This window comes from Lonchura striata, chromosome 22, assembly GCF_046129695.1.
Source record: "Lonchura striata isolate bLonStr1 chromosome 22, bLonStr1.mat, whole genome shotgun sequence".
Classification (NCBI taxonomy): domain Eukaryota; kingdom Metazoa; phylum Chordata; class Aves; order Passeriformes; family Estrildidae; genus Lonchura; species Lonchura striata.
Genome location: NC_134624.1, coordinates 673,595 through 698,635, shown reverse-complemented (window position 1 = coordinate 698,635; position 25,041 = coordinate 673,595). Strand labels below are relative to the sequence as shown.

At 58.0% G+C, this 25,041-nt stretch overlaps 1 protein-coding gene across 3 annotated transcripts; it reads left to right on the top strand.

Annotated features, from left to right (window-relative positions):
- The first annotated feature begins 765 nt into the window (after positions 1 to 765).
- On the top strand, positions 766 to 24,876 carry SH2D3C (SH2 domain containing 3C). Of its 3 annotated transcripts, XM_031506300.2 has the most exons (12): positions 766 to 861; positions 2,812 to 3,463; positions 7,909 to 7,948; positions 18,189 to 18,317; positions 18,605 to 19,053; positions 20,731 to 20,855; positions 21,117 to 21,694; positions 21,934 to 22,049; positions 22,224 to 22,395; positions 23,112 to 23,223; positions 23,843 to 24,049; positions 24,178 to 24,876. In XM_031506300.2, the coding sequence occupies exons 1-12, from the start codon at positions 822 to 824 to the stop codon at positions 24,351 to 24,353; spliced, it is 2,796 nt and encodes a 931-aa protein (XP_031362160.2). In that variant the 5' UTR covers positions 766 to 821; the 3' UTR covers positions 24,354 to 24,876. The 3 variants fall into 3 exon arrangements, with proteins under 3 accessions (XP_031362160.2, XP_077643929.1, XP_021407056.1); XM_077787803.1 differs by lacking the exons at positions 766 to 861; positions 2,812 to 3,463 and having other exon boundaries at positions 7,749 to 7,948; positions 23,846 to 24,049; XM_021551381.3 differs by lacking the exons at positions 766 to 861; positions 2,812 to 3,463; positions 7,909 to 7,948 and adding an exon at positions 12,018 to 12,155.
- The last annotated feature ends 165 nt before the right edge of the window (positions 24,877 to 25,041 follow it).

The window sequence follows — 25,041 nt, the reverse complement described above, 5'->3', positions numbered from 1 at the left end:
AACAAGGCTTCTGCTCCTGCAGCTGCGGCTCTGACGCAGGGAGGCTTTGGCCAGGCAGGAGGACTCCAGGGTCTGGTTCAGGGGACCCTGAGTTCCTCCCCTGGCCGTGACTGTGTTCAGGTGCAGGACAAAGAGCTCCATCTCAGGCTGTTCGAAACCGGTCCCCGAGGTGCACAGCACCAAAGGACCGAGCTGTGGCAGAGGTGGCTGCCAGCGGCTTGCTGAGGGAAACACAGACAGCAGACCCCTGCTGGGTCCAGGCCACCTTGTCCTGCATGGCCACACTGTAATGGAGCACTGTCCCCAGAAGGAGAGAGTGGCTGGTGAGGAGTGCTCCTGCTGGCAGCGACGCCACCCAGCTCTCATCCCACACGGGCTGAGCATCTGACGTGCACGGCAGAGTTCTGTCTGCAGGGCTGGAGCCTCACCCACACAGCTGGCACCCTCACCCAAAGGGCTGTCACGCTCCTCCTAAGGCTGCCACCTTCTTCCATGAGGCTGGAACCCTCTTTCAGGGCTGGCACCCAGAGGTTTTTGGTTGTCCACATCTGGCAGATGTCCCCAAACCGGGGTGCGGAGGTGACTCTCGAGCAGCCAGGCAGGTGCAAGCAGCCACGGGGACTTCAGGAACTGTGGGGACAGCGCGAGGGCGGGCAGGGACAGCAGCGGGGCAGGGAGCAGATGACAGCAGTGGGGAGGAAATGCTGAGCGAGCGATGAGCGGGGTGGCTGGGGGGGCAGGAAGGGAGGAGCAGGCAGGGAAGGGCTTCACAGTTATATACTTGTCCCTCTTAGTCCCCGCGGCCTCCAAGCAGCACGGCCATGGCCGAGGGCCAGAAACGACGGGGCTTCAAGAAATTCAGTAAGTGGCCACGGCACAGGGTGGGCGGGCTCACCTGGACGTCTCGGTGGGTAGGAGGATGTGTGACAGTTAGTGTTGAGTGTGTGCTTACACGCTCCCCAGGTCATCCCATCCAGGGATGGGGTCATCCCAATCCAGGGATGTTTGGAGCTGTGACAGCCTCTGCTTTTGTTAGGAAACTCAGTGGGGTGAGGGACTTTGAGGTTTTCATCCACAGGGCTGGGTGCTGGCTCAGGAGCTGGGTGCAGGGACTGGGACCAGTATGCTGCAGCACAGCCCTGTGCTGGATGCTGGGATGTGGGCAGAGGGATGCACAGCAGGATTTGGAGATTCTTCACTCCTTAAATCATTAAACCAACTTCAGGGTGCATGGCTTGGGTACAAGATGGTGCTGGGGGCCAGGGGTGGCTAGGACCCTCACCCCAGGGTGCTCCTGCAGCACAGGGACGGGGGTGACACAGAGAAGCTGGGGAGGGAGCCTGGGAATGGATTCCCACCGGCTCTTCTGGGAGGAAGTGCTTGATACCCACCGGGAGCGAGCTCTGCACTTTCTCACAGACCTCAGCTTTCCCCCGGAGCTCCGGGGGGAGGCTGCAGTGGCCTTCACCCCATTCCCAGCGCTGGGCTGTGCTCTTGCATTCCTGCCACGGGGCTGGCGCCAGAGGGGGGTCAGTCCCTCTGCTCCCCCGGGACCCCTCCACTGGCCAAACCCAGGGCCCCATCCCAGCTGGGATTTTCCTTTGTGGTGGAGTGGCGTGGAAATTGAGAAAATCCTCAGGGCTGCCTTTCCCACCTTTCAGCAGCCCCAGGAGCAGCAGGTAGCAGAAGATGCTTGGACTCCAAGGGGATGTTTAGCACAAAGTAATTTTGCCTCTAACTGCACTCAATGAGGTTTCTGCCTCACAGAGGGGCTTTTGGGATGCAGCCCCTCCACCCTGTCCAGCTGCAGGGATGCCCCACAGAACCCGTGGATGGCAACTGGAGGTGGGAATCCAGGGGCTGAGCAGCCCGGGACACCCTGGTCCTTGCTCAGCACCTCTGCAAAGTGTCGCTTCCTGCCCCAGCAAATCTGCCGTGCTTCGCAGAGCCCCGGGGCGGCATCAGCACTGCAAAATCCCCGGTGGGAACCACGGCGGCAGGGAAGCGCTGCTCAACAGCACTGCAGCCACAGGCTCGCTCAGCCCGAGCACCGGCACCGGCACCGGCACCGGCACCGGCACCGGCACCATCCAAGGCTGCGCTGCGGTGACACACAGAGCCGAGCTGGGGCTGGGGTGTGAAATGCAAAGCCGCCCGCCGCAGTTATAAATATTTCTCCGGCGAACATGTTCATGCTCAGCACTTGCAGGTGGCAGCTGGAGCTGGCGAGGGGCCGGGCGAGGAAGTGGGGAGGTTATCTGCTGCCGCAGCAGCGCCCGTGGCTGGTTCCTGCTCCATCGTGCCGGCGACATGCACATGTGGGCAGGTCATGTGCATCCAGGACCCCCATTCCCTAGGGAGATGCCGTGTGGCCCATTCTTGCATCCTGCAGGGCTGCCCTAAGGTTGCGGGGATGGGCATAGCTCTGCCCAGAGGCCCCTGGAGGAAGTAGGTGTTAGAAATAACTTTTAGAGTTGCCTGCTCACCAGGGTTGGGTGTTTCCTCCCCTCCTCAGCCGTGGTAGGGAGATACAGCCGCTAGATTTGCCAGGCACAGGAGACTTCTGCTCCCCGAGGGACCAGGGCAGAGTTCCCAGGTACCCAACAGACATGCCTCAAGCAGCATCATGTACACCACAGACCACAGGGATATCATGCCAAGCTGGGCCTGCAGATGTGGGTGTAACAGGGTGACACCAGGCTGCATAGTGCTCCTTGCTCAGCCCAACCCAGGACCAGGGGCTCTGGGATCCCCCATCATCACACCATGCCAGCAGTAACCCCACACTCATCACTCCTTTCTCCTTGCCAGAGTTTTTCAGGTTCAAAGGCTTTGGGAGCCTGAGCAGCATCCCCCGCTCCTTCACCTTCCGGCGCGTCCCTGTGGACCCCAGCTGTGCCGACAATCTCAGAGCACATGTCCCACCTCCCCACGGCTTCCTGGGAGAGCCCTTTGACAGCACCCAGGATGATCTCAACACCGTGCCCAAGAGCCCTGGCCCCTACGCCCAGTCGTCGAACATGTACTCCCACATGGGCACCATGCCCAGGGTGAATCTGGGCAAGGCAGGGAAGAGCCTGGGCAAAGACAAGAGTAGCCAGAACTGCTGGGAGAAAGGGACTCCCAACAACAAAACCCCCCAGGCAGCCCCACTCCCCAGCCTCAAGTGCCCTGAGATGTCCAGCACCCCTGCCCCAGGCACAGACTCACCCTTGACTGCTGGAGAAGCAGGGCAGGAGGAGGAAAAAGCTGAACCTGGGGACACCGTGGAGGCAGCAATGGACAGGACAGACCAGGAGCCTGTGGGAAACGTCTCCTGCCCTAGGGCAGAGACACTGAGCTCCAGCCTGGCTCCAAACCCCAGCCAAACCACAAGCCCTGACACAGCAGCTGGAGCAGAGACCACTGATGGGGATCTGCTGGAAAAGGGACAAGAGCATCCTGACAAGATCTCCCCAGACAGGTATAACCCTTGAGGTTTGCTCTGCCTTCTGCTAAGACCCCCATTTTGCTCCCCCACAGGGCAAGAGGAGGGGGCTGGGACCAACCAGGGTCACTGCAATGTCCCCTCGTGCCCACAGTGCCAGCGGGATGCACCTGGCCGGTGGGACAACACAGCTGGAGCACGGTCAGGTCAGCGGCTCCATGGGAACGAGGTTTCCTGTGGGATTTCTGCTCCCTCCTGTTTCCGGACGGGGTGGAAACATCTCGCAGCCCCGCTCTGCCCCGGCATCTCTTTGTCCTGCGGCGGCTGCGTTCCAGCACCAGGATGTGCTGCTGCGGAGAGCTCACAGCAGCACTGTTACAGCCTCCTCCGCCTCTCTCCGCTTTTCCACCCCCTCTGTCCTCTCCCCCTCTGCCGAGCAGCGCTGCCTCTCCCAAGGCACAGGGGCAAATCCTGAAACCAGACACTCCGTCCCTATTTCATCACCTACCAGTAAACCCCCACTCTGGGCACAAATTCCCCACTCCAGGCACAATCTCTCCCTCCGGGGGAATTTGGAGGTTCAGCCCTCTGAGATGACGGATGGATTTTTTGGAGGGTTTTGACCGCAGAATCAACCTTAGGGATTTTTATCCTCCAGCCCCATGGCATCTGGGCATAAGGGGCCAAATGCGACCCCAGCCCAGGAGGGTGTGCGAAACTGGGGACACAGGCAAAGGCAACTCCAAATTTCTCCCGAAAACATTTCTCCCCCTTTCCCTGGCCTGACTCTCCTCTCTCTGCGCTCAAGTGGCCCCGGTGTCCCTTTCCCCCTGCACCGCCCCGGGGCCGGGGGCTCCTTTTCCTGACACTGAGCGTTCCTGAGGTCCGGGTGGTCCCGGGAGCGGGGTGAGGAGGAGAAATTCGGCGGTGGGAGCCGGGCTGTGCCGACCACACATTCCTGGCGGCCCGAAGGGTGGGCCGGAGGAGGGCTGGGACGGGAAGGAGGAGGGTCCGCCACCGCCTTGCGCGCCCCGAAGTCCCGGCGCTCAGTGCAAGGCGGGAGAGCGCGGGAGAGCCGCTCCCCATCCCGGAGCAGCGGCGCTTGCTGGATCCCGCAGGGCCGATGACAGCGCTGGGCAGGAGGTTTCCCACCCTGGGGCAGGGCAGGTAAGGGGTCCCGGCCACCCCTCGCACCCCGGCACAGCGGAGGGGATGGGGAGGGAGAGGCTGGGAAGGGGCTTTGCTTGGGGCGGGCACAGAACTTGGAGGCAGATGCCGGAGCCGAGCCGCTGCTTGGTGCCGAGGCTCCCAGCCCGGGGTGGTGTTTTCCTCAAGGAAAGAGCTGCTGAAACCACAGCAGACCCGGCGCCAGGGGCTGCGGCCAGGGGCTCGGAGGTTTGGGGGGCTGGCAGCACTGCTGCATCCTTCGGTAAGCGCAGAGCCTCAGCAGTGGCAGAGAGCCTCCGAGGAGAGTGCACAGGGCTCACCCAGACCCTCTGTCTCCCAGAAATTACTTAGATCCCAAGCCAGTGTGGCTAGGAGCCAAGCAGCAGTGGGACATGGGTGGGTCACGTGCGTGTCTTGAATCCTGGGGAACGGGTTCCCAGAAATTGGGGGCCCAATGCTTTTTTGCATCCTGTGGGGCTTCCCTGGTGATGGGTGTAGCCTTACTGTTTGCCAGGGAAACTGAGGCACGAGGGTGACCAGAGCAGGTCTTGGCATCAGGGTTATTTCTGCCTCTCCACAGTCTAACCCGGAGCCCCTGCCACAGCCCCTGGCTCAGGGAGCAGCCGTGTGCCAGAACCATCCCAAGGCCAGGCCTTGCTGTGGGGCGGGTGGGAGGAAGTGGGACCGGGATAATGCTGCGCCCCAGCCCTTCCTCCTGTGCAGGCACATCCCTGGGGTTGGGGACAGTCTGTTCCTGCCAGGCCATGGCAGCAGCATGTTCCCTGGGGGGGAACAAATACGGCCCTGGGGTACATTTCCACTTGTCCCCCGGGAGTATTTCTGGTAAGGACAGTCCCCAGAAGAGGGTGGGCTGAGGATGCTTCTAGGCAGGAGGGCTTTCCCAGAATCAGGCCTGAGGAGGGGAAGTTGTTCTGCTGTGGGACAGGGAGTGGCAGGCAGCCTGTGGAGCTGCTCAGAGCAAGGCGGTGGCTGTGACTCCAGCAGAGACACGCTGACTAACGGGAGATGACCGCTGGCAGGTCCCAGGGCGGACGTGACTCGGTTTCCCTGTGCACGGCCGTGCGCGAGGCACGGAAACGCCGCTTCCCACAGGCACTGCCTGACACTCCCTGCAGACCCCTCTGACAGCACTGCCAGCCAAAACCTCCCTGGAGGCATCTCCACAGAGAGGGAAACTGAGGCACGATGTGCCCAAATTTGGCTGGGGTACAGCCTGCACCAGTGTCCCAAGGAAAGCAGAGCCTGGGCTTCAAACCAGGGCTGGACTCGCAGGATCCTCCTGGACTGTTCCCAGCAGCCATCCTGGAGCCTGGCACATTTGCGGGTCATGGTGATGCCTTCCCGAGCCCAAAGGGAGCATCCACTCCACCAGCCCCCCACTCCCCAATACCATTGCTGCAGCTCTGGGTCTCAGCAGCTCAGCCACGGCCACACTCCAAAGGCAGCCCTGGAATTTCTCCCAGGCTCTCGTCTGCCCCCAAAAATGCCGTTTCCTCCAGGAATGTGCAGAACCAGGGGGGCTGCGGTCCCAGCTGCTGCCCTTCCCCGGCACAGGGGCCTCTCCTGCCCGGGCTCTCACAGTGTATCCCAGCTGCTCCCATGCTCCCGACTTCCTGCCCAGAGGCCCCTGTCCTCCTGCCGCTTTTTCTCACGGCTCTCGCAGCACCAGGCAGCTCTGCAGCGTGTGAAGGGCAAACAGGCTGGAGAGGCAGCCCACAGCTGCCCAGGGGAGTCTGCATCCATCCCCGCTCCCAAATGTTCTGCTATTTTCTTCACCTCCAATAAAGTATAGGCTTGATTTCCAGCACCTTTTTCCTCTCCCAAGCTGGACACCAGGGGATGTGGTCTGCAGTGTGGGCTTGGAGAATCACAGAATCGCTAAGGTTGGAAAATACCACTAAAATTGAGTGCAAACATCAACCCAGCCCTGCTATGTTCAGCACTAAACCGTGTCCTTAAATGCCGTGCATGAGGCACTGGAAATGCTGCTTCTGCAGGCACTGCCTGACACTCCCTGCAGACCCCTCTGGCAGCACTGCCAGCCAAAACCTCCCTGGAGGCATCTCCAGAGAGGGGGAAACTGAGGCACAAGGTACCCATCCACATGTTTTTTAAAGACTTCAAAGGATTCCAGGAGTGGGAATTGTCTTCTGGATGGTTGGACTCTGTCACAACCCACTGTAATGCTATGGGGGATGTCCAGTGGAAAAATGTCTGGCAGTGGTTGCCTCTGCTATCCCTGCTTCCCTTTTGGGTGGCCACCAGGTGCCACCTTCCATCTGGAGAGAGCTCCCAGAGGAGGGATTTGGGTCCCCAGGGTTACTACCAGTGCAGGTCTCAGGGAGAAGTTATGTGCAGGATCCTCAGCAGTTTCCCGTATGTGTCTTATGAGGTGGCTCCTGGCAAGAAAGGGACATCCCAGGTCTATGATGACCTTGGATTTGGTTATTCCTTAGTTGCAGCTGCCTTTTCTGGTGTGCCAGCCTGCCATCCCCAGGCCCCTGCTGCTGTCTTGTGCTCAGGCAAGCAACCTTGGCAAACAGCAGGATGTCCATACTGAAGCTTGGCACTGGGGAGGCAACAGGTTCTGGATTTTGGTTAGAGACATCTGGATTTTTGTATTTTATTCTGAAAGGTGAGACCTTAAGATAGCACATCCTAGCTCAGACTGTTACAGCCTCTCTCCTTTTGGTATCTCTGTTGTTCCCCTGGGACTCTTCCATATGGACACATATCTGGACCTAGAAGAGCATGAAAAGCAGTCCCAGTCAAGACTAGGACTAGGACTCCCACCCAGGCCTAGCTTTGGTGGGAGTTTGAATTGTGTAGGGTTGCACAAAACCATGAAGTCAAAAATGCTTGTCTGGGTGGTGTGTCCCAACAGCTGCCTACTGGGAATGCAGCTCTTCCAGGGAACTGGACACAGGCCCCCCCATATGGACATGTATCCCCAGCACTGTGACCTGCGGGGACCCCAGCCTGGCTGCTGGGTCTCCCTGGTTGAGCTCACATGGTGCCAAGCCGATTTGGGGTGAGATCCTCTAAAAAGGCTTCATTCTCCCCTGATCGCATTAGGGAGGATAAGCCCTGTGCAGAGAGTGGGCACAGAGCAGGCAGGAACAGTGCTGGGGCCCTGGGAATCTCTCCCAAAACCATGGCCATGCTCTTGGCACCATGGCAAGACTAGGGGCACAGACCCCAGGTCCCCCAGCTGTGCCACCACTGCCTTTGACCTAAATGTCACAACTTGCTGCCCTTTACTTATCTGTTTTTATTGTTTCTCTTCCTTTTAGCCACCACGATGGCCTGGAGTCTGGCAGTGAATACGTGAAGGTAAGACACAAAATGTGATCACATCCTGTCCCAGCTGGGTGCCAGGGGTGGAGAGGGGATTGTGGCCCTGGAACTACCCAGGTCTTACACAAGCAAGCTGCTCAGTTTTGCACCCCTCCTCCCACCTGGACTCTCTCTTTAGCCCTGGAAGATATTTCTGGCAAGGCCAGGGAAGACAGAGGTGACACAAACCCTACGTGGTTGCCCCAGTGCTGTTCCCACAGGAGCTGCTTGCATTTCATGTTCCCAGATACTTGTGAACGCCCACAGATGCAGCCTCCTCCCTCCGCCCCCACGTAAAGAAACGGAAGGGTTTGAGCCACTTTTGTGGCTGTCACATGAAAGTTGGTGTAAATCTCTCCAAATCTTTTGCTTATCCTCCAGCAAACTATTAACATTCCTGAGGACTCTTCATGTCTGGCCAGAAATTCATTAGTGAGGCGCCTGGCTCTGGAGGAGAGCGGCCCTTTTGCAGGAGGCTGCTGGCACGATGGGCAGGCACAGAGGAGCAGGGACAGGAGTGCTGTGAAGTTTGGGCACAGCACTAAAACCCACTGAAGTGACAGGGTGGTCACTGCCATGGCATGGCCTTTGGGATGTTTGTTTAAGGAGAGTTGGAGCTTCCTCAGTCCTGTTGCCCAGTGGGGATCAAATCTAGTCTGCCACTGGGCAGATGGGGCTGTTGAGAAGTGATTTGAGATGCCCAGCTTGGGTGGTCTAATTAGCACAGAGCCCTGCACCTTCATCTTTTGGACTTGGGGCTCCTGGTGGTGGCTATAGCCAGACATTGAAATGTGGGAACCCCCTGTGGCAGCACCAACTGGCAAGCTTGGGAGAGAGCTGGCTGGTCCCTGAGCTCATCTGCTGCTTCCAACAGGGGTCACCTCCCTGCATGTCCATCCCTGGGGCTAATGAGGACCCCACATGTCGAGTCTGGCAACTGGCAGCCTCTGGGCAGTGGGGTCAGATGAGGTTTTTGACGTGTAGCAGAGCGATCCCGCGGGTGGGATGTTCTCCTCTCTGCACCCTTAAGCCATGTGGGACTGGCAGAACGGGAGCTCACAGAGCTGGAAGTGGGACGTGTGCCAGGACAACAAAGCTCTGACTGTGCGTATTGGGTCTGGCTGTGATGTGGCTCATTTTCCCCTGCAAAGCCAAAACACTGGCCTCTGCAAGGAAGGGCCCTGGTATGGGGACCTCAAGATATGCAGAGAAACTCCTGCTGACACAGGAAAGTCCTGTGAGGGCAAGGAGGAGTGAGGGGAGGAACAGAATACTTGGGGGTGTTTCCTTCGTACTGTCAGTGTGTGCACCCAGAGATGGACACATTTTACAGCTCATGATTTAATAGACTGAAACAATACAGGTGGGGAGCAATGGAGAGGGCTCTGCCTTTGGGATCAAGCACTTTTTGGTGAGCCAGGAGAATTACCTACCATCCAGTCAGGTCCCAGACCTGAGCTATCTGGCCTTTATTTCTAATCCATCCCCGTGGTGTCCAGAAACAGCCCATGGGCTGTGATTTATACACCACTTCCCTTTGGTCAGAGAAGCAACTGATGGCTGCAGTGACAGCAGCTATTTTAGTCAAATCAGTAATTATCTAGAGTGTGAGTGACCGGGATGACAGGGACACTCCAGCTGATTGCAGGCGCTGTGCCTGGCTGCCAGCCCGTGCAGCTGCAGGGTGCTCAGCACCCAGCAGTGTTCAGGTCCTGCAGGATTTAGGGTGGGAAAGAGGCTGCTGTGCCTGCCTTTGGAGCAAAGGATGGGGCTGGGGTCTGCCACTGATTGATGTCGCTGGGAGGGAAACAAACAGAGGGAAAACACTGGTGAGGGGTAGCAAGGGAAAGACAGGAAGAAAAGAGCCAAAGAAGGAGAGAGTCGGGAAGAGGGAGAGGATGTGTTGCAAAGCTCTCATGAGCAAAGGCTGACAGGCAGGCCTGTCTCCAGGTGTGCACCAAGGGTCTGCCAAACATCAGCCCTTGAGCTTCAGCTGCAAAACGGCCATGGCTGGTGCTCCTGTCACCAAGCCTGGCCTGATTGGACATGCAACCAGGAGCTGGAGAGGGTTGGAAAGCCAGGATCAATAAGCACTTGGTAATTAATGTGCTTTAATAATAGCCTAAGGGCTGTTATTTCCGAGCTGCCTGGGGATCTGCACGCCCAGCTCTCTATTTCAACATCCCAGCCACCCCAGCTTTGGCCTTTGTGCAGGTGAAGGAGCTGCAGAAAGATGCTACCCTTTGGGAGAGCAGCAAGCAGTAAAGCTGTCATATGTCCTATGAGAGCTCAGTCAGGGATTTTCAGCTTCCCTGTGAGGAGGGGCAGCACAGTCACAGCTGGAGGACTTCACCCTGCAGCACCCCATGAGGCTCCCGCTCACTTGTTGGTGAAAGCCTCAATAGGAAACCATGGAGCCCATCACAGGGGAGAAGCCCTGGCAGGAGGATGATTCACATTGCATCTTTTTGGAGCAGCATGTCCCTGCACAGTGCCATCTGCTCTGTCCCTCAGCCCCAGGCAGGAGGCAAGGAGGAGAGTCCCTGTCCATGCTGATGGGACTGCAGGCACCCATAGGACCCGTGGGACCTGGTGGCCCACGTTCCCTGCCCGCAGGCTGTGTGCTGCCACCAGTTCTCCCATGCCTCAGCCCTGTCCTGCTGTTTAGCTGTGCTGCTCTCCTGCCTCCTCTCTCCCCTGCAAAACCAGGGGCAGAGTGAGAGCCCGGCCAGCGCCTCTGAGCTCTTTGTTCTGCGCGGAAGAGCTGCTTGCTGAGGCAGGGACCTGTATCTCATCAGCCTCAGATGCTGTCTCCTTGCCTGGTAATATGAGGGGCTCGTTTGAATTAATTAGAGGAAGGCTGCAGGGTTCTGTGGTCAGAGGCAGCAGGAATACCTCTCCGAGGTCACAGTGTCGCCTGGGAGGTGTGGGGCTCCTCGGCCAGATGGGAGGGTGAAGCCCCCAGTTAGTGAAGCACAGCCAAATCCAGGCCGTGCAGTGCAGGACAGATGTGGAGGGAGAACAGCAAGGTGTGGGTCCCAGTCACTGCCAGGGCTGAGGGAGCCTCTGCCTGTCTCCAGCACAGAGCAGTGCCAGCAGTGGGTTTGGGGGATTTATTCAAGAGTCAAGGCTGGAGCAATGCTTTGAGTCATCAGTGCTGCCTTGCACATCCCATACGTGATAGTGTGGCCTTAATTAAACCGAAGCAGAGCCTTAATTAAACACAAGTCAGAGACAGCCTACACAGGAAAGAGGCAGCTGGCTCCCCGCCATATGAGGTGGGCACTGGTGTATCTCCCAGAAAGGTATCACCATGTGGGGATGAAGGAAGACAGGATGGGCAATAAGGGACAAAACTGCCCCTGACCCACAGGCATCACTGCGGAGAGCAGGCAGATTTGGGATGGGGAGAAAAGGGTGTTGGGTTCCCTCAGGGTGTCTGATCTCCTCAAAGGAGCCAGTTTCTCTCAGAGCACCGGCAGCCAGGGGTGCTGGTTCCCCTCAGGGGTGTCTGTTCCCCTCTGAGGAGCTGAGTCACCTCAGAGGAACCAGTCCCACTCAGGACACGGGTAACCAGGGTACCGGTTCTCTTCAGGGATGCTCGATGCCCTCAGAGATGCTGGTTCTCTTCAAGGCACAGGCAGCCGGGGTGCCTGGTGCCCTGAGGGGTGCTGCTTCCCTTTGCAACATAGGACTGCCGGTTCCCTTCAGAGGTGCCTGGTCCCCTCAGGGATGCCTGTTCCCTTTGCGACATGGGAGTGCCGGTTCCTCTCGGAGGAGCCGGTTCTCAGTTCCCCTCAGAGCACAGGCAGCCGGGGTGCCCGGTCCCCTCTGGGATGCTGCCTCCCTTTGTGGCGTGGCAGCGTGGGTTCCCCTGGGAGGAGCTGGCTCCCAGTTCCCCCAGTGGCGCAGACAGCCGGGGCTCCGCTTCCCCCCGAGGTGCCGCTCGGAGCCGGGCGGCCCCCAGGGGCGGGCCGGGGCGGAGCTGCCGCCCCGTGCCCGCCCCTCGCAGCCGACAAGGGATGAGGTAATCGGGGAAGCGGCTGAAATTGAAGCCCGGCGGCGGCGGAGGCAGCGGCGGTGCAGCCCGGGCCGGGGCAGCCCCCGCCGGGCGCGCCGCGCCATGACGGAGCGGTGCAGCCTGTGGAGCGCCCTGTCCGCGGCCGCCTGCTGCTTCTACCGCGGCTCCTTCATGCAGGTGCAGGTGAGCGGGGGCGGCGGGACCGCACCGGCTGCCCTGCGCTCGGCGCGGAGCCCCCGCGGTGCCGCCGGGCAGCCGCACGCGTGGGGAAAGCGGCGGGGGCAGTGGGGGGGAAGCGTGCGGGGACCCACGCACCCGCCGCGGGCTGTTTGGAGGCGGGGGAGCCTCCCCGGGGAGCCCTGCGGTGCCCCCGCTCACACGAAGCTGGTGCGCGCTCAGCGAGGCGGCAGCGAGCGCGGGGTGAGCCGAGCACCGGGTCGGGGGGCAGAGCTCAGCCCCGCTGCAGCCAGGACCGCGCAGTCAAAGCCACCACGTCCCTCCAGACCAGCGCTTTGACAGGCAGAAAAGTCTCTGCAGGGAGCTCTCACCTGCAGCAGACCTCATGAAGGGGAGCATTTAGCATCCCCCAAAAGGTGGCATGTGCCCGGAGCATCACTAAGCGCAGGAGGGAGATCAAGCCCAGATGAACACTCAGCTTTTTGGCCCGGGTCTCCATCTCTGTGCTGCACTGCACAGGTCTGACTGGTGGGAGAAAGCTGGGATCCATCTGTCACCTGTCCTGTGGTGGTTCCAGCACTGCTACTGTCTGGGCACAAGTCTAGGTGTCCTATTTTTGGACTCTGGCACTCGCACAAGGGGTGCACGGTATTGGGAATTGGTTCCCTCATTTACTGAGTTTGAGAGCAAAGGTGTTTAGGATTGCAGGAGCCACACAGGCTCTGGTCTGAAGCACGAGCTGTAATATACTGCAAGTTAGAAAGGAGCCGGCAGCCAAGAGAGCTGGCAGTCTTATTCAGAACTCCTGCTGAGCGAGGTAGGTGCTGAGCTTTAGAGATTATTCTGGGTAAGACGGAGCCCAGAAGCAGCATTTCAAGTCTTGTCATGATTGCAGCTGATCTCAGCCCAAAGCCAGGGATTTTGATTGCTGGTGGGGGTGAAGTGGGAAAAGCAGCAGAGCTTTTTCCACGTGTCCAAAGGCCACAGAGCAACATGAGGACATGCCCTTGGGCTGCACATTGCAGGGGGTGAGCGGGTGCTTTCAGCCAGCTGCTGCCAGAACAAGGGAGGGACAGGTGAGCATCTGCCTCTCGTGTGGGGATGTGAGAAGGGATGAAGGGCACTCTATCCTAACCCCAGAGAGAGTTAAAAGTGAAGCCCTAAGTGCTCACCTGGCTCTGCCAGATCTTTCACCATCTATTTGTGTCCAAGCGTGCCCAGCAAACACACACTGAAGTCCCCATGAATGACTGGAGCACTTCCAGCTGACAGCCGCATCCCTGCTCACCGCCAATGGCGGTGCACCCAGCCTGGGAAGCACTGACATCATTTCTGGCCAATAGCAGCTCCGAAAAGGGATGCAGCAGCAGCCGCTGCCGCCGTCTTGGAGTGAGATAAGTAAAATATAGATGGATGGAAATGTGTGTATACACACACACCATCACTGCATTGGAGACCTGCTCCCCCAGGGGAGCAGTAGCAGCATATTCCATCACCCCACCACACAACCTGGGGTGCTGGTCCCACCTTAGAGCACCCAGATGTTCCTGGCCATCAAGCCCAGCTGCACCCCACCCCTGCCAGCATGATAGAATTGCTCCAGAGCTGCCACAAAGGAGTATGGGCAAGGGGAGAGGAGACCATAAAGGGTAGACAGGAAGGGCAGGTAGACAGGTAGTCCTAGGAAGGGCTTTGAACTCCAGAACAAAGATCTTGAGCCAAAATCTACCTTCAGTGGGGACTAATGGAGATGTGACATAACCAAGAGATGCCTTCAGTCACCTATGGGGTGGGCAGATAGGCTGATGCTTCTCAGAGGCCATTTAGGTTCCTAGACCCATTTCAAGACAGGATAGAGGAACAAGGGTTTTCTTTTCCATATGGATATCAAGATCAGCAGGACAGACTGGCTCACAGCAGGACATGCAGACTGAGAGCAAGCCCATAACAACCCGGGGATTGTTTGTGGTGGCATTTTCTCGTGGCCATGCAAGGTGGAGTAATAATTTTCGGGTGGTGCCTGGACTGGTAAGTGCAGCAGTTCTGCATCAGGCAGGCAGAATTGTTCTTGGGTTTGCCATGATGCTCATCAAGGATGTTTGCTCCAAAACACACCACTGAAGTAGCCCATTGCCAGGTGTGGAGGAAGCAGAGAAAATCCCTCATGCAAGTCTGTGGCTTTCCCCAGACACCTATTCCCAATGGCTTGTTACTCCATTTCCTCACAGTTCTGCTTCCCAGGCCCCAGAGCTGCCCCAGCAACCAGAGCAGGGGTGGAGAACTCCAGAAGGAGCTGGGATTTCCCTAGCCAGGGTCCCAGCATAGGGTAGGCAGCATGAGCAGGAGGGAGAACAGATGTGCTTGGTGCCTTGGGGTTAGTCAGATGTTATCAGCAGGGTGGGGTGTGAGTACACCTTGCTCTCCAAGCTGACTTCATCCTCATCTGCAACTCCTCCAGGTTGGGAGGGAAGAGCAGGAAAGCAGAATGGAAATCACTCCAGTTTCATAAGATTAGCTCTGCAAGGATAGAAAGCCAAATGCCAGCCTTTGAAGCTCTCCTCAGAGCAGGCAGAGTGACAGCCACTGGTTTTATGCACAGGCAAGAGCACCCTCCATCCCTCTTGCCCTTCCACTACCAGTTCCAGTCCTTGCCACTCAGCTGGGAAGCACATCCCCCATCAAGACAGCAGCACAGAGATTCAGGGAAGCAGGCAGGGATGGAAAGCCTCAGGAATTGCCTTCTCATGGCTGCCCCATTTCATGGCTGCTCCAGAGGATTCCCCAGCCCCAGGACTGTGAAACAGCCCATCAGGGCACTCTCCTTTCTCCAGCCGAGACAGTTTGGCTGCCGGTTGGGATTCCTCAAGCAAAGCTTGGCATCATCTCTGGCAGATTTTGAGCTGGTTTGTCTGGTGTGGCTGGTTTGGAGAACCGCTCTTATCCCCATTTCTTCCTGCTCAGCTGGAAGATGCTTTTGGGGTTCTTCATGCTGGAGCCCAGCACCGTCCACTCCAGCCAGATGCTAATGGGAGTCCAGGCTTTTCCCCACACCCAACCCACTAGTATGCAAGAGCTCACACGGGGCCGTGCATCTTTAGACATTCCCTTGGCACGGCCAAGAGCGCCGAGCGATGCCTTTTCAGGGCGGCGCTCAGACATCCGCTTGCACACTGCTGACAGCGCCCGGCCGGCCCGCGCCGCCTCGCCGGGCCGTGCCATGCCAGGCCTTGCCAGCGCCGGGCACCCGGCCAGCTGGCAGCCTGCGAGGGGCTCCTCCGAGACACGCTCCCGACGGAGCGGAGGAAGCTGGAGCGCTGCTGAAGGGCTCAGGAGGAAACACGGCCCTCCGCAGCACGGGGGTCTTCTGCACCAAGGGCTCGTGGGGAGCCCAGTTCCCACACAGACAGGTGATTCTGGCAGCGTGTTGGAGTAGCATGAGACTCACAATAAGGACTGGTCTCAGTTACGTCACACCAAGGAAAAGGGCTACCCACGATCAGTCTCGTGCTGCCTCCCCAGCTGTTGTAGCCTGACAATCACTCCAAGCAGTGGCTTCTTGGTGGCCATGCAAATCTCACTATTTAGGCAAGGAGCTGAAGGGACAGTGCCCTCCACATGGCTGGGGAAGGTGGCTCCTGACACCCTCTGCTCACAGCTAGGCTCCCTCCCCCATCTGCAAGATGCAAAGCCTTCCTTGCCTCTCCCAAACCTCCTGTTCTCTCCTGCTAGCTTAGCTCATGGCTCCTGGCATGGATGCTAGCCAGCTGCTGCCCAAATCTGGGCTCGGAGACACTGGGCACTGCTCAGCTGGGCTTGTGTTTTTGTTACCCTGCACATTTGCATGGGGAGGATTTGGAGGAAAACCCACATGTACAATGCTGAGCAGAACAGGCATTAATCCCTGCTCCAGGGGTGGTGGGGGGAGAGCTGTAATCCAAACTGCTCCCAGCTCAGCTCTCATGGCTTTCACCTACACAAACAGAAGAGGTTCCTGGGGGGTCCCTTGATGCCCCAGAGTTTGGGGGGAACCTTGTCACAGAGAGGGTGCTGCAGTCAAGGGTGCCCCACCACCCCTTGGCCAAGCCAGGTCTGCTCCGTGGCAATGGATTTGTCACCATGGAAACAGCATCTGCTCGGCCTGGGCCCCCCAGGAGGCAGCCGGACCCCTGCAGCATCCGCCAGCTACCATTTATTTTTAATCGGGCTCAGCAGCACCGGGTGGCTTTGTCTCCAGGAGGGCCCAGAGCAGCAGCAAGTGCTCAGCTCCCTGCAGCCCTTGGTCAGGGGGAGACAATCCACACATCCCTGCAGCTCCAGTCAACAGGATCCTCTCACAGGGAGAATAAACATTGTTGGATGGGCAAGTCAGAGTTCAATCCACACTGTTTTCATAGGCTGCTTCCACTCTCCCACCACCTTTGACATTACAGGAGTCGGGAAGGGAGGAATAAAGGCAGGTCCAGGCTGGTGAGGGCAAGCCCTGGAGAGCACAGTCCAGGACATGGGCCCTTTGCCACTGTCTGCTTCCATCTCCCCAGGCTGGAGCAGGGTCTCCAGGACAGAATCTCTGCCTGGTTTGGCAAATGAATGCAGCTACCAGGAGGGTTGGAACGTCTCCTCAGGGGAAGGAGAGGCCTGGGGTCAGGGTCCTGCTGAGGGGGTCAGGGTCCTGCTGTGGGGTGGGTCCCAAGAACCCCACAAGAGCAGTGGGTACAAGGCAGGAGGGCAGCACAGTTCTCTACACTTTCCCTTGCTCACAAGCAGTAGAGGAGCAGAGGGAATCAATGCCAGTCACAGAGCATGAGGCACTGGGCAAAGAGGTCATCTCCAAGGCAAGTCCCTGAGGTGCTGCGTGGGGCTGCAGCTCGCTATGCTCTGGGGAACCAGCTGCCACACAAGGTCAGCCCTGAATGCCAGCCTGCTGCTCTGGCAGTGCCAGAGCAGTGTCAGCAGGGCTTCAAGCCCATGCCTGTCCTGTGAGACAATTCCAGAATCCTGCCCCAACAGGCACCGGGGAGCTGGGCCAGCCCCCGCTGCCTCCTTACAGCTGGCACTGCCGCCGGAGGAGAGCCAGGCCACCAGCCACCCTCACTCCTGGGAGCAGAGGAACAGGACACCCCAGTAGCCCCATCCAAGCTTCTGAGTCCATGGCAGTGGCACACGTGTCCCCCTCTCAGGACACCACACATCTGGGATATGGAGGGAACCCAGGAGTCTTGGCTCCCAGGCCCTGCTCCATCACGCAGCTGTGTTAGTACTGCAGCAGGATCACCTCAAAGCCACTGTGTCAAGCAGGAGAACTGCCTCATGTGAAGCACACAGGAACCCCAAACCTGTGCTCATGTCCCCAGACATCCACTGACTCCACCATGCCAGCAGCTGCACTCTGGGAATACTGGCCCAGCATCAGGCAAGGAGGGAGGCAGGAGGCTCCAGCCAACAGACACATGAAGCCATCATCTCTTATCTCTCCAGGGGAAAGGAGGGGGCAGATTGCATCCTCCAGGCTCAGGTGCACCAGTGCTGGTGAAAGCTAATTTCTAAAAGCTAATTTCAATGCAGGAGGTTCCCTTTACATTTGTCATTAGTATTTATGCTGCCATCAGGCTACACACAGTGAGTTAACCCTTTGAAAGAGGAACTGTGGTAGATATTTAAAGGAGGAGCAATAATGCAGGTTTCCTCCTGAAAGAGTGCTTCTCACGGCAGTTCAGCCCCAGACATGTTTAAGGGCTTTTCTCCTGCCCAACCACACTCAGCTCTTAGTTGGGGCAGAGGGGCAGCACACCAGGCACAGGGTGGCCAGGCACAATAGGGACCCTCCAAGTGCTCCTGGTGACAGGACCTGACTATCAGCAAGCACATTACCACATCCTTTGCCATAAGCAGTAATCCTCACACACAGCTGGGTTCCCTGGCCTTTGGGGACCATTGTGCTCTTGGCAGATGCTACAGTCCCCATATGGGGATTCTGTCAGCCCTTCCCTCCCCAGTCCCTGCACTGCTGCACTGCCTGACACTCTCTCTTCTCCTGTACAGTTCTCCAAGGAGAAATACATCCTTGACTCATCGCCAGAAAAGCTTCACAAGGAGCTGGAAGAGGAGCTGAAGCTGAGCAGCACCGACCTGCGCAGCCATGCTTGGTACCACGGCCGCATCCCCCGGGAGGTGAGATGGGGAAGGTGGGTGGCTCTGGGCACCCTTCACTTGGAATGTTGTGGGAGAGCACTCTGAGGCCACACAGAATCACCAGCCTGTCTTGGGAAACATCTGGTCAAGGGCTTCATTAGCTCTGAGCTGCCTGATTTTGCTACAGCAAATGCCTTCTTGTGGCTCAGAGCTAGGGGCAAGGGGAACAACCAGTGCCCCAAATAACACTCCAGCAGAGCATCCACTCATGCCCTGTGGTCCATCCAGCGTGGCTGTGGCTGAGCTGTGCCCTGTCCCCCTAACAGGTGTCCGAGAGCCTTGTGCAGAGGAACGGCGACTTCCTCATCCGTGACTCTCTCACCAGCCTGGGTGACTACGTGCTGACGTGCCGCTGGCGCAACGAGCCGCTGCACTTCAAGATCAACAAGGTGACAGTCAAGTCCAGCGATGGCCATACCCATGTCCAGTACCTCTTCGAGCAAGAGAGCTTTGACAACGTGCCTGCCCTTGTCCGCTTCTACGTTGGCAACCGCAAGGCCATCTCGGAGCAGAGCGGGGCCATCATCTACTGCCCCATCAACCGCACCTTCCCCCTGCGCTACCTGGAAGCCAGCTACGGGCTGGCCAACGGGAAGCATGGGGGACCCCACAGCCCCTCCTCCCAGAAAGGGGGGCACATCAAGAGGAGGAGCATCACCATGACAGACGGTCTGACCGCAGACAAGATCACCAGGGCTGAGGGGTGCCCAACCAGGTGAGCATGCAGTCTCATCCCAGCTCAGCTGAGCAGAGGATCAGCCTCAGGAATGAGGCAGGGCATGCTCAGTCACTGCTCTCTGGGTGCAGAGCAGAGGTTGGGGATCAGGGATGGAAGAGAGAGACCAGAAGAGGCATGGAGGGAAGAATCAGTACTCAGCTGGAACTGGGTTTTTCTCCCAGGCAGGCTGCCAGCCATGCTGAGCTACCACAGCAGACGCCCAGCAAGCAGACATGACTTTAGCATCTCAGGCCAGAAGCCAGAGAGTGTTTTACAATCACTCAGTCCAGGATTACCAGCATGTCAGGGCTTGTTAGAGCCATGGAGCTGAGCTTTCCCAGGCAGACATGAGAGGAGAGTCACTCCCAGACACCAAGACAGCATTTGTTGTTTGGTTTTGAATGGCCCTTTTAGTTTCAGAGCCCTTTCCATTCAGCATTTGTAGGGAGTTACCAAGCAGAGCTGAAAGCCTGATGGGCAGGAGGAGGCTGATGAGTCTGTGCTGATGGAGTCTGCACAGACTCTGGATCACAGCCTTCACAAAGCTGAGCTGTTCACATTAACCTTGGCCAGCTGGGTTTCTCCAGAGGTGGAGGAGGAGACTTCCTTTGTATAGCTCACTTTTGGCAGTCCCAGGCTGCCCAGAGCCCTGCAGGGAAGGCAGGGCCACACACATATCTTCACATGCAGCAGCCAAGGGCAGACCCATCTACCCCTGCCTCCAGCAGGACACAGCCTGTTGGTAAGCCAAGCTGCTTTCTCACCACCCTGACCTTCTGAGCCCAAGGGCAGGGTGAGAAAGCACCAGCAGAAAACAGGCAACCAGCTGTTAAGGCTGGGAAAAGGAAAACACTCAGACTTCCAGAAGAGCATATGTGTTTCCAGAAGAGCCCAGATCCATTAGTCTTTCCTCATCACTCACATTTTCCCCAAATCCCTTATCACCACCACTGCTGTCCCATTCTCCTCCCACTGCTGAGGCACAGTGCTCAAGACCAAACACATCACAGCAGCCTAGCCCTCATCCACGGCAGGGAGGGCAGTAAATTGCCTGCTGTAACTCCTTTCAGCCCTCCCTGCACTCAGCATGTTTTGCAGCCCCATTGACATAAAGTGTTTGCATCAGGCCACCACTTGCTGCCCCACTAGCCCAAGACCTCAAAGTCCCATTTCCAGGCACTTTCTAGCTCTCCTAAGCTTTGGGTCAGAGCGACAGCTCACCTAACTAGCCCAACACAGCTTCTAGGTAGAAATAGAGTAACATGGTGTTAGATACCACTTTGCAGCACAACCCTAGAAAACTACTGTCCCTGACTTCTTTGCTAGATCCAGTTCCCCACGGCACTCTGGAGCAGACCAAACTCATCCTATCCCAAGTACTTTGGCTTGGCATGGCATACAGTTGCATTGCTCTGCTCTCTTCTGTAGGACCAGAGTCCCTCTGCAGGCAGGTCTGTCTCTGATTTATGGGGGTCAGTGGGTAGTGACCTCTTCTGCTGCAACTGCTTCAGGGACTACCCTCTCACTGCTCCAGCTGAGCTTGTTATGGGTGCTTGTGGAAGGAGGTGATGATCCGTGGGAGGTGTTTGAGCAGCAAAGCCTCATCTCAGCCCCTCTGTGCTTGCCTGGGCCCTGCTTTAAGGGACTAACCTGTGCCATCTGTCCCCTCCCCAGCGTGTCCCTGCCCCACCACAGAGACATCATTCGCAACTGTGCTGTCAGCGTGGACCAGATCCAAGACCTGCACTCCCCGATGTCCCCCATCTCTGAGAACCCAGCATCACCTGCCTACAGCACAGGTAGGCATTGCCTCTCCATCCCTCTGGGGACAGTGGGGCTGTGGATCAGCCTGGACTTGGCGCTGCTGTGATGCAGGGACCTGAGGGGGGGGACCTTAGGGACAGGACCTCAGCCAGTCCTTGGCTGCATCATTGTGCAGCTGTTCTGGGATCAGGTTGTTCTGTTTTGGCAGAGGGATTTTCCCTGAGCTGCTGCATCTGTAGTCCCTATGCATGTGTGCTTCTTCAGGCTTTGATAAGTGTCCCCTCTGCTCCCTACAGTCACACGGCTAAAGCCACATGCCTGCCAAGCATCTGGAATCACCCCAGCCTCTCCAGTCATAAGGAGATCCAGCGAACCCCAGCTGTGCCATGGGAACAACAGCAAACCTCTTCCAGACCCTGCCCACAGCTCCCATTCCACTCCCTGCCATGGGTACGCCCGTGCCTCCCCCTCTCCCTCTGTGAACAGCTACAGCGACCCGGACACGGGGCACTACTGCCAGCTGCACCCCAGCTCACCCATCTGCAGGGACCGGCCAGCCCACGACACCAAGCAGCTACCAACAAAGAGCTACGTGGAGAGGCTAAAGGTGGAGGAAGGACAGAGAGGGACTGTGGAGAACAGCTCTGGGGAAGCAGAGGCAGGGCAGAGGCTGAAAGCAGAGCTGGACTTCAAGGGCTTTGTGCCCCCCACCATGGAAACAACCTCCTCCTTCAACCCTGCTGCCTTCCAGTCCCTGCTCATCCCCCTAGATAACAAACCTCTGGAGATGACTGTGCTAAAGAAGGTCAAAGAGCTGCTGGCAGAGGTGGACGTGAAGACACTGGCCAAACACATCACCAAAGTGGACTGCCTGGTACGGCCAGGGCCTGGAGGGAGGGACGGGTGCTGCTGCCCTCTGATCAATCTGGGTTCGCAGAGATCAGTGCATCAGAACATCAGGCAACCCCTGAGCATTGGAGCATCCCTGCTGGGCTCTGCCTGGTGTATCAGCCAGGGCAGGCAGAGGCTGGGCTGGGGCAAGAGGCTGCCCGAGGACACCTCAGCCTCTCCTCAGTTAACAATGCTCTAATCAGCTTTCACCTTCCTTGCTAGGTTGCCCGGATATTGGGTGTGACAGTGGAGATGCAGCGGCTCATGGGGGTGAGCTCTGGCATGGAGCTGCTCACCCTTCCCCACGGCCACCAGCTCCGCCTGGACCTGCTGGAACGGTATGACACAGCATGGCCAAAACGAGCCCACTGGGCTGCCCTGCACAGCCTAGGCCAGCTCCCCTGGGTGTTCCCAGCATGGCACAGGGGAGGGGAGAGGAGGAGCCCTGTCTAAACCCCCAGAGCATCCCCCCTCCCTGTGCTGACCCCGCTCTGTGTGTTCCCCCTTGGCAGGTTTCACACCATGTCCATCATGATCGCTGTGGATATCTTGGGCTGCACAGGCAGCACGGAGGAGCGGGCAGCCCTACTCCACAAAACCATCCAGCTGGCTGCCGAGCTGAAGAGCACCATGGGGAACATGTTCAGTTTTGCAGCTGTAATGAGCGCCCTGGAAATGACACAGGTATGGGGACGCTCCTTTAGTCCTCATGTCCTGGGCTCAGCCCCTTGCTCAAAATGCATCCCTCTCCCTGTGTCCTGCAGGCTCCAAGAGTCATTGGGATGGATGAAAGGGGAAAATGCCCCGGGTAGGAGGCATGGGGCCACATCTGCTGGGATGCAAGCAGGGAAGGGGAAGAGCCATCCCCTCCACGGAGCAGACAGCCTAGTCCCACCAGGATCCAATTGTTTTTCGGTGGTTGAGCTCTTTGTTTTGTGCTGGGCTGTGTTCCTGGGAGGAAATGAATCTGCCCTCCGGTACAATACAAATCAGTCTCAAGGCTGTGGCAGCAGCGTCTCTGGGCCACACTGCTCCCTTTGGAAGATGAAAGGAGATTAAAATTCAATTTTAAATCGAGCCCAGCTGGGAAGTCTTGCTTCCTGCCTGCACAAAGGAGGTCGAATGGCTGCCCCCTCCCTGCATCTCATCTTCAAGGCCACTGCGACGCAAGGAGGTTGCTGTCCTGGGGCACAGGCAGGGGAAGAAATCCTAAGCCCAGCCTCAGTGCCAGAGCTGTGCCGTGTCTGGCCATGAGCACTGGTGAAGGAGGCTGTTTTTGGGAGCATCAGGCACTGTTGTGTGCAGGGCTGGGGAGTATGGCACCAGGGTCAGGCTGCTCTCCCTGGTGCCTGGAAGCTGTGCTGCCCGCAGCACCTTCTACCTGCCCCATCTCCTTTCAGATTGCCCGGCTGGAGCAGACCTGGATGGTGCTGCGGCAGCGGCACACAGAGGGTGCAATCCTCTATGAGAAGAAGCTAAAGCCATTCCTGAAGAGCCTGAATGAAGGGAAAGGTAACAGGAGCAACTCCCCTTGTCTCACTTGCTTTCTCCTTCCCATTTTTGTCTGGGCACGGTGTCACTGTTTGAGAGCTCTGACCCTCTCCCAGCCAGTGCCAGACACCCTCTGGCTGCTGAACCACCCCAGCACTCAGCAGAGCCTGTCTGGCTTTGTTTGCCCCTTCCTTCCCAAGGAAGTATTTCATAACTAAATAAAACCAGCAGCTGAGCCAAACCGTTGTGCTCGCATGGCAGTCAGTGCCAAAACAAGGGACAGGGCAGCCAGTTGGAAAGATGAAAAGCCATGTGTCTCTAATGCCTGGTGCCCATGGTCTGCAAACCTGCTCCTCATTGCAGCCCCGGGAAATGCAGCCTGAGCATGGCCATCAGCTTTCCCTTCCCAACAGAGCCAGAAACGCTGGCTGGGAGGAGCTGGTGTTGGACAAGGCAATGGCCCCAGGCACAGGATCAAATAGACACAGCAGCTATTGTGTCCAGCTGAGCCTTGAAGCCTCTCCTGGGAGCATGGTGGCATCATGGCAGCGTTGGCCACATGAGCACTCCACAGGGAGATGGGGAGGGGGACGCGGGGTCACAGGGCCATGCGGGGTCCTAAGAGTGCCTCTCTCCCCAGAAGGGCCCCCGCTGACCAACACCACCTTTCCCCACATCATACCCCTTGTGACTCTCCTGGAGCGGGACGAGGCTCTCACGGAAAGCCCCGAGCCCTGGGAGGCCACTGACAACAGTGTGGAGGTGGTCATGGCCCACCTGGAGGCAGCACGGATGGTGGCTCACCACGGTGGGCTCTACCACACCAATGCTGAGGTGAAGCTGCAGGGTAAGCACTGGTGACAGCAGAGCCCCTTTCCCTCTGACACATTCCCAGTGTGCAGCTCCAGCACCAGGATGGGGCATCCCACAGGTGCAGGAGGTGCCATCCCAGGGAACTGACTCTCCCTCTTGCAGGTTTCCAGGGCAAAGCGGAGCTGCTGGAAGTCTTCAGCACCGAGTTCCAACTGCGACTGCTCTGGGGCAGCCGTGGGGCTGAGAGCAGCCAGGCTGAGCGCTACGAGAAGTTTGACAAGGTCCTCACTGCCCTGTCCCACAAGCTGGAGCCAGCAGTGCGCTTCAGCGAGCTGTAAACCCCCCCAGGCCCCCGGAGACTCCCAGCTCCCAGCCTGCATCCCACCAGTGGCTGTGGGGCAAGGGAACGGAGCAGGCACCCAGCATCAGGAGGAGGAGAGATGGCCCAGAAAGGCACAGGCACATGTTGGCAATTTTGAGTCAAAGAGGAGGAAACGCAGCCACCTCAAATCTACCACCCACCTCTTCAGGACACAACAAGCCAGGAGTCCACACTGCTACTCTGAAGAGAGGGGACAGTGTCTGGGCTGGCCAGCACTGGCCTCCACACCCAGCCTTGCTGAGGTCTACATGGTGCCCCTCACCTCACCCTTTGGTTTTGTTTTTTTCCATCTCCATCTTGCCCACAGCTGCTGGATCCCGTGTGTAAATATATTTCCACGATTACTTCTTGATGTACATACTTGTGAAGGACAGTCCTTGTTGTAAATAATTAGGCTTATTCATTTTGTCATGTAAATACATGTACATATCTCATGGGTTTGGTTCTTACATACAATAAACTTTTATCCCGTTCCTCAAGGGGACCCCCTGTCCTCTGGGTGTCCTTTAAGGGAGCCCGCCTGGGGGAGCAGAGCATGGGAAGGGCTGATGGGGGAATCACCATGCTGAACCTGGCTCCAGACCCCATGGTGGCCCAGTGACAGCCCTTCTGAGGAGGGCTGTGTGGTGTCACAGAATCACAGA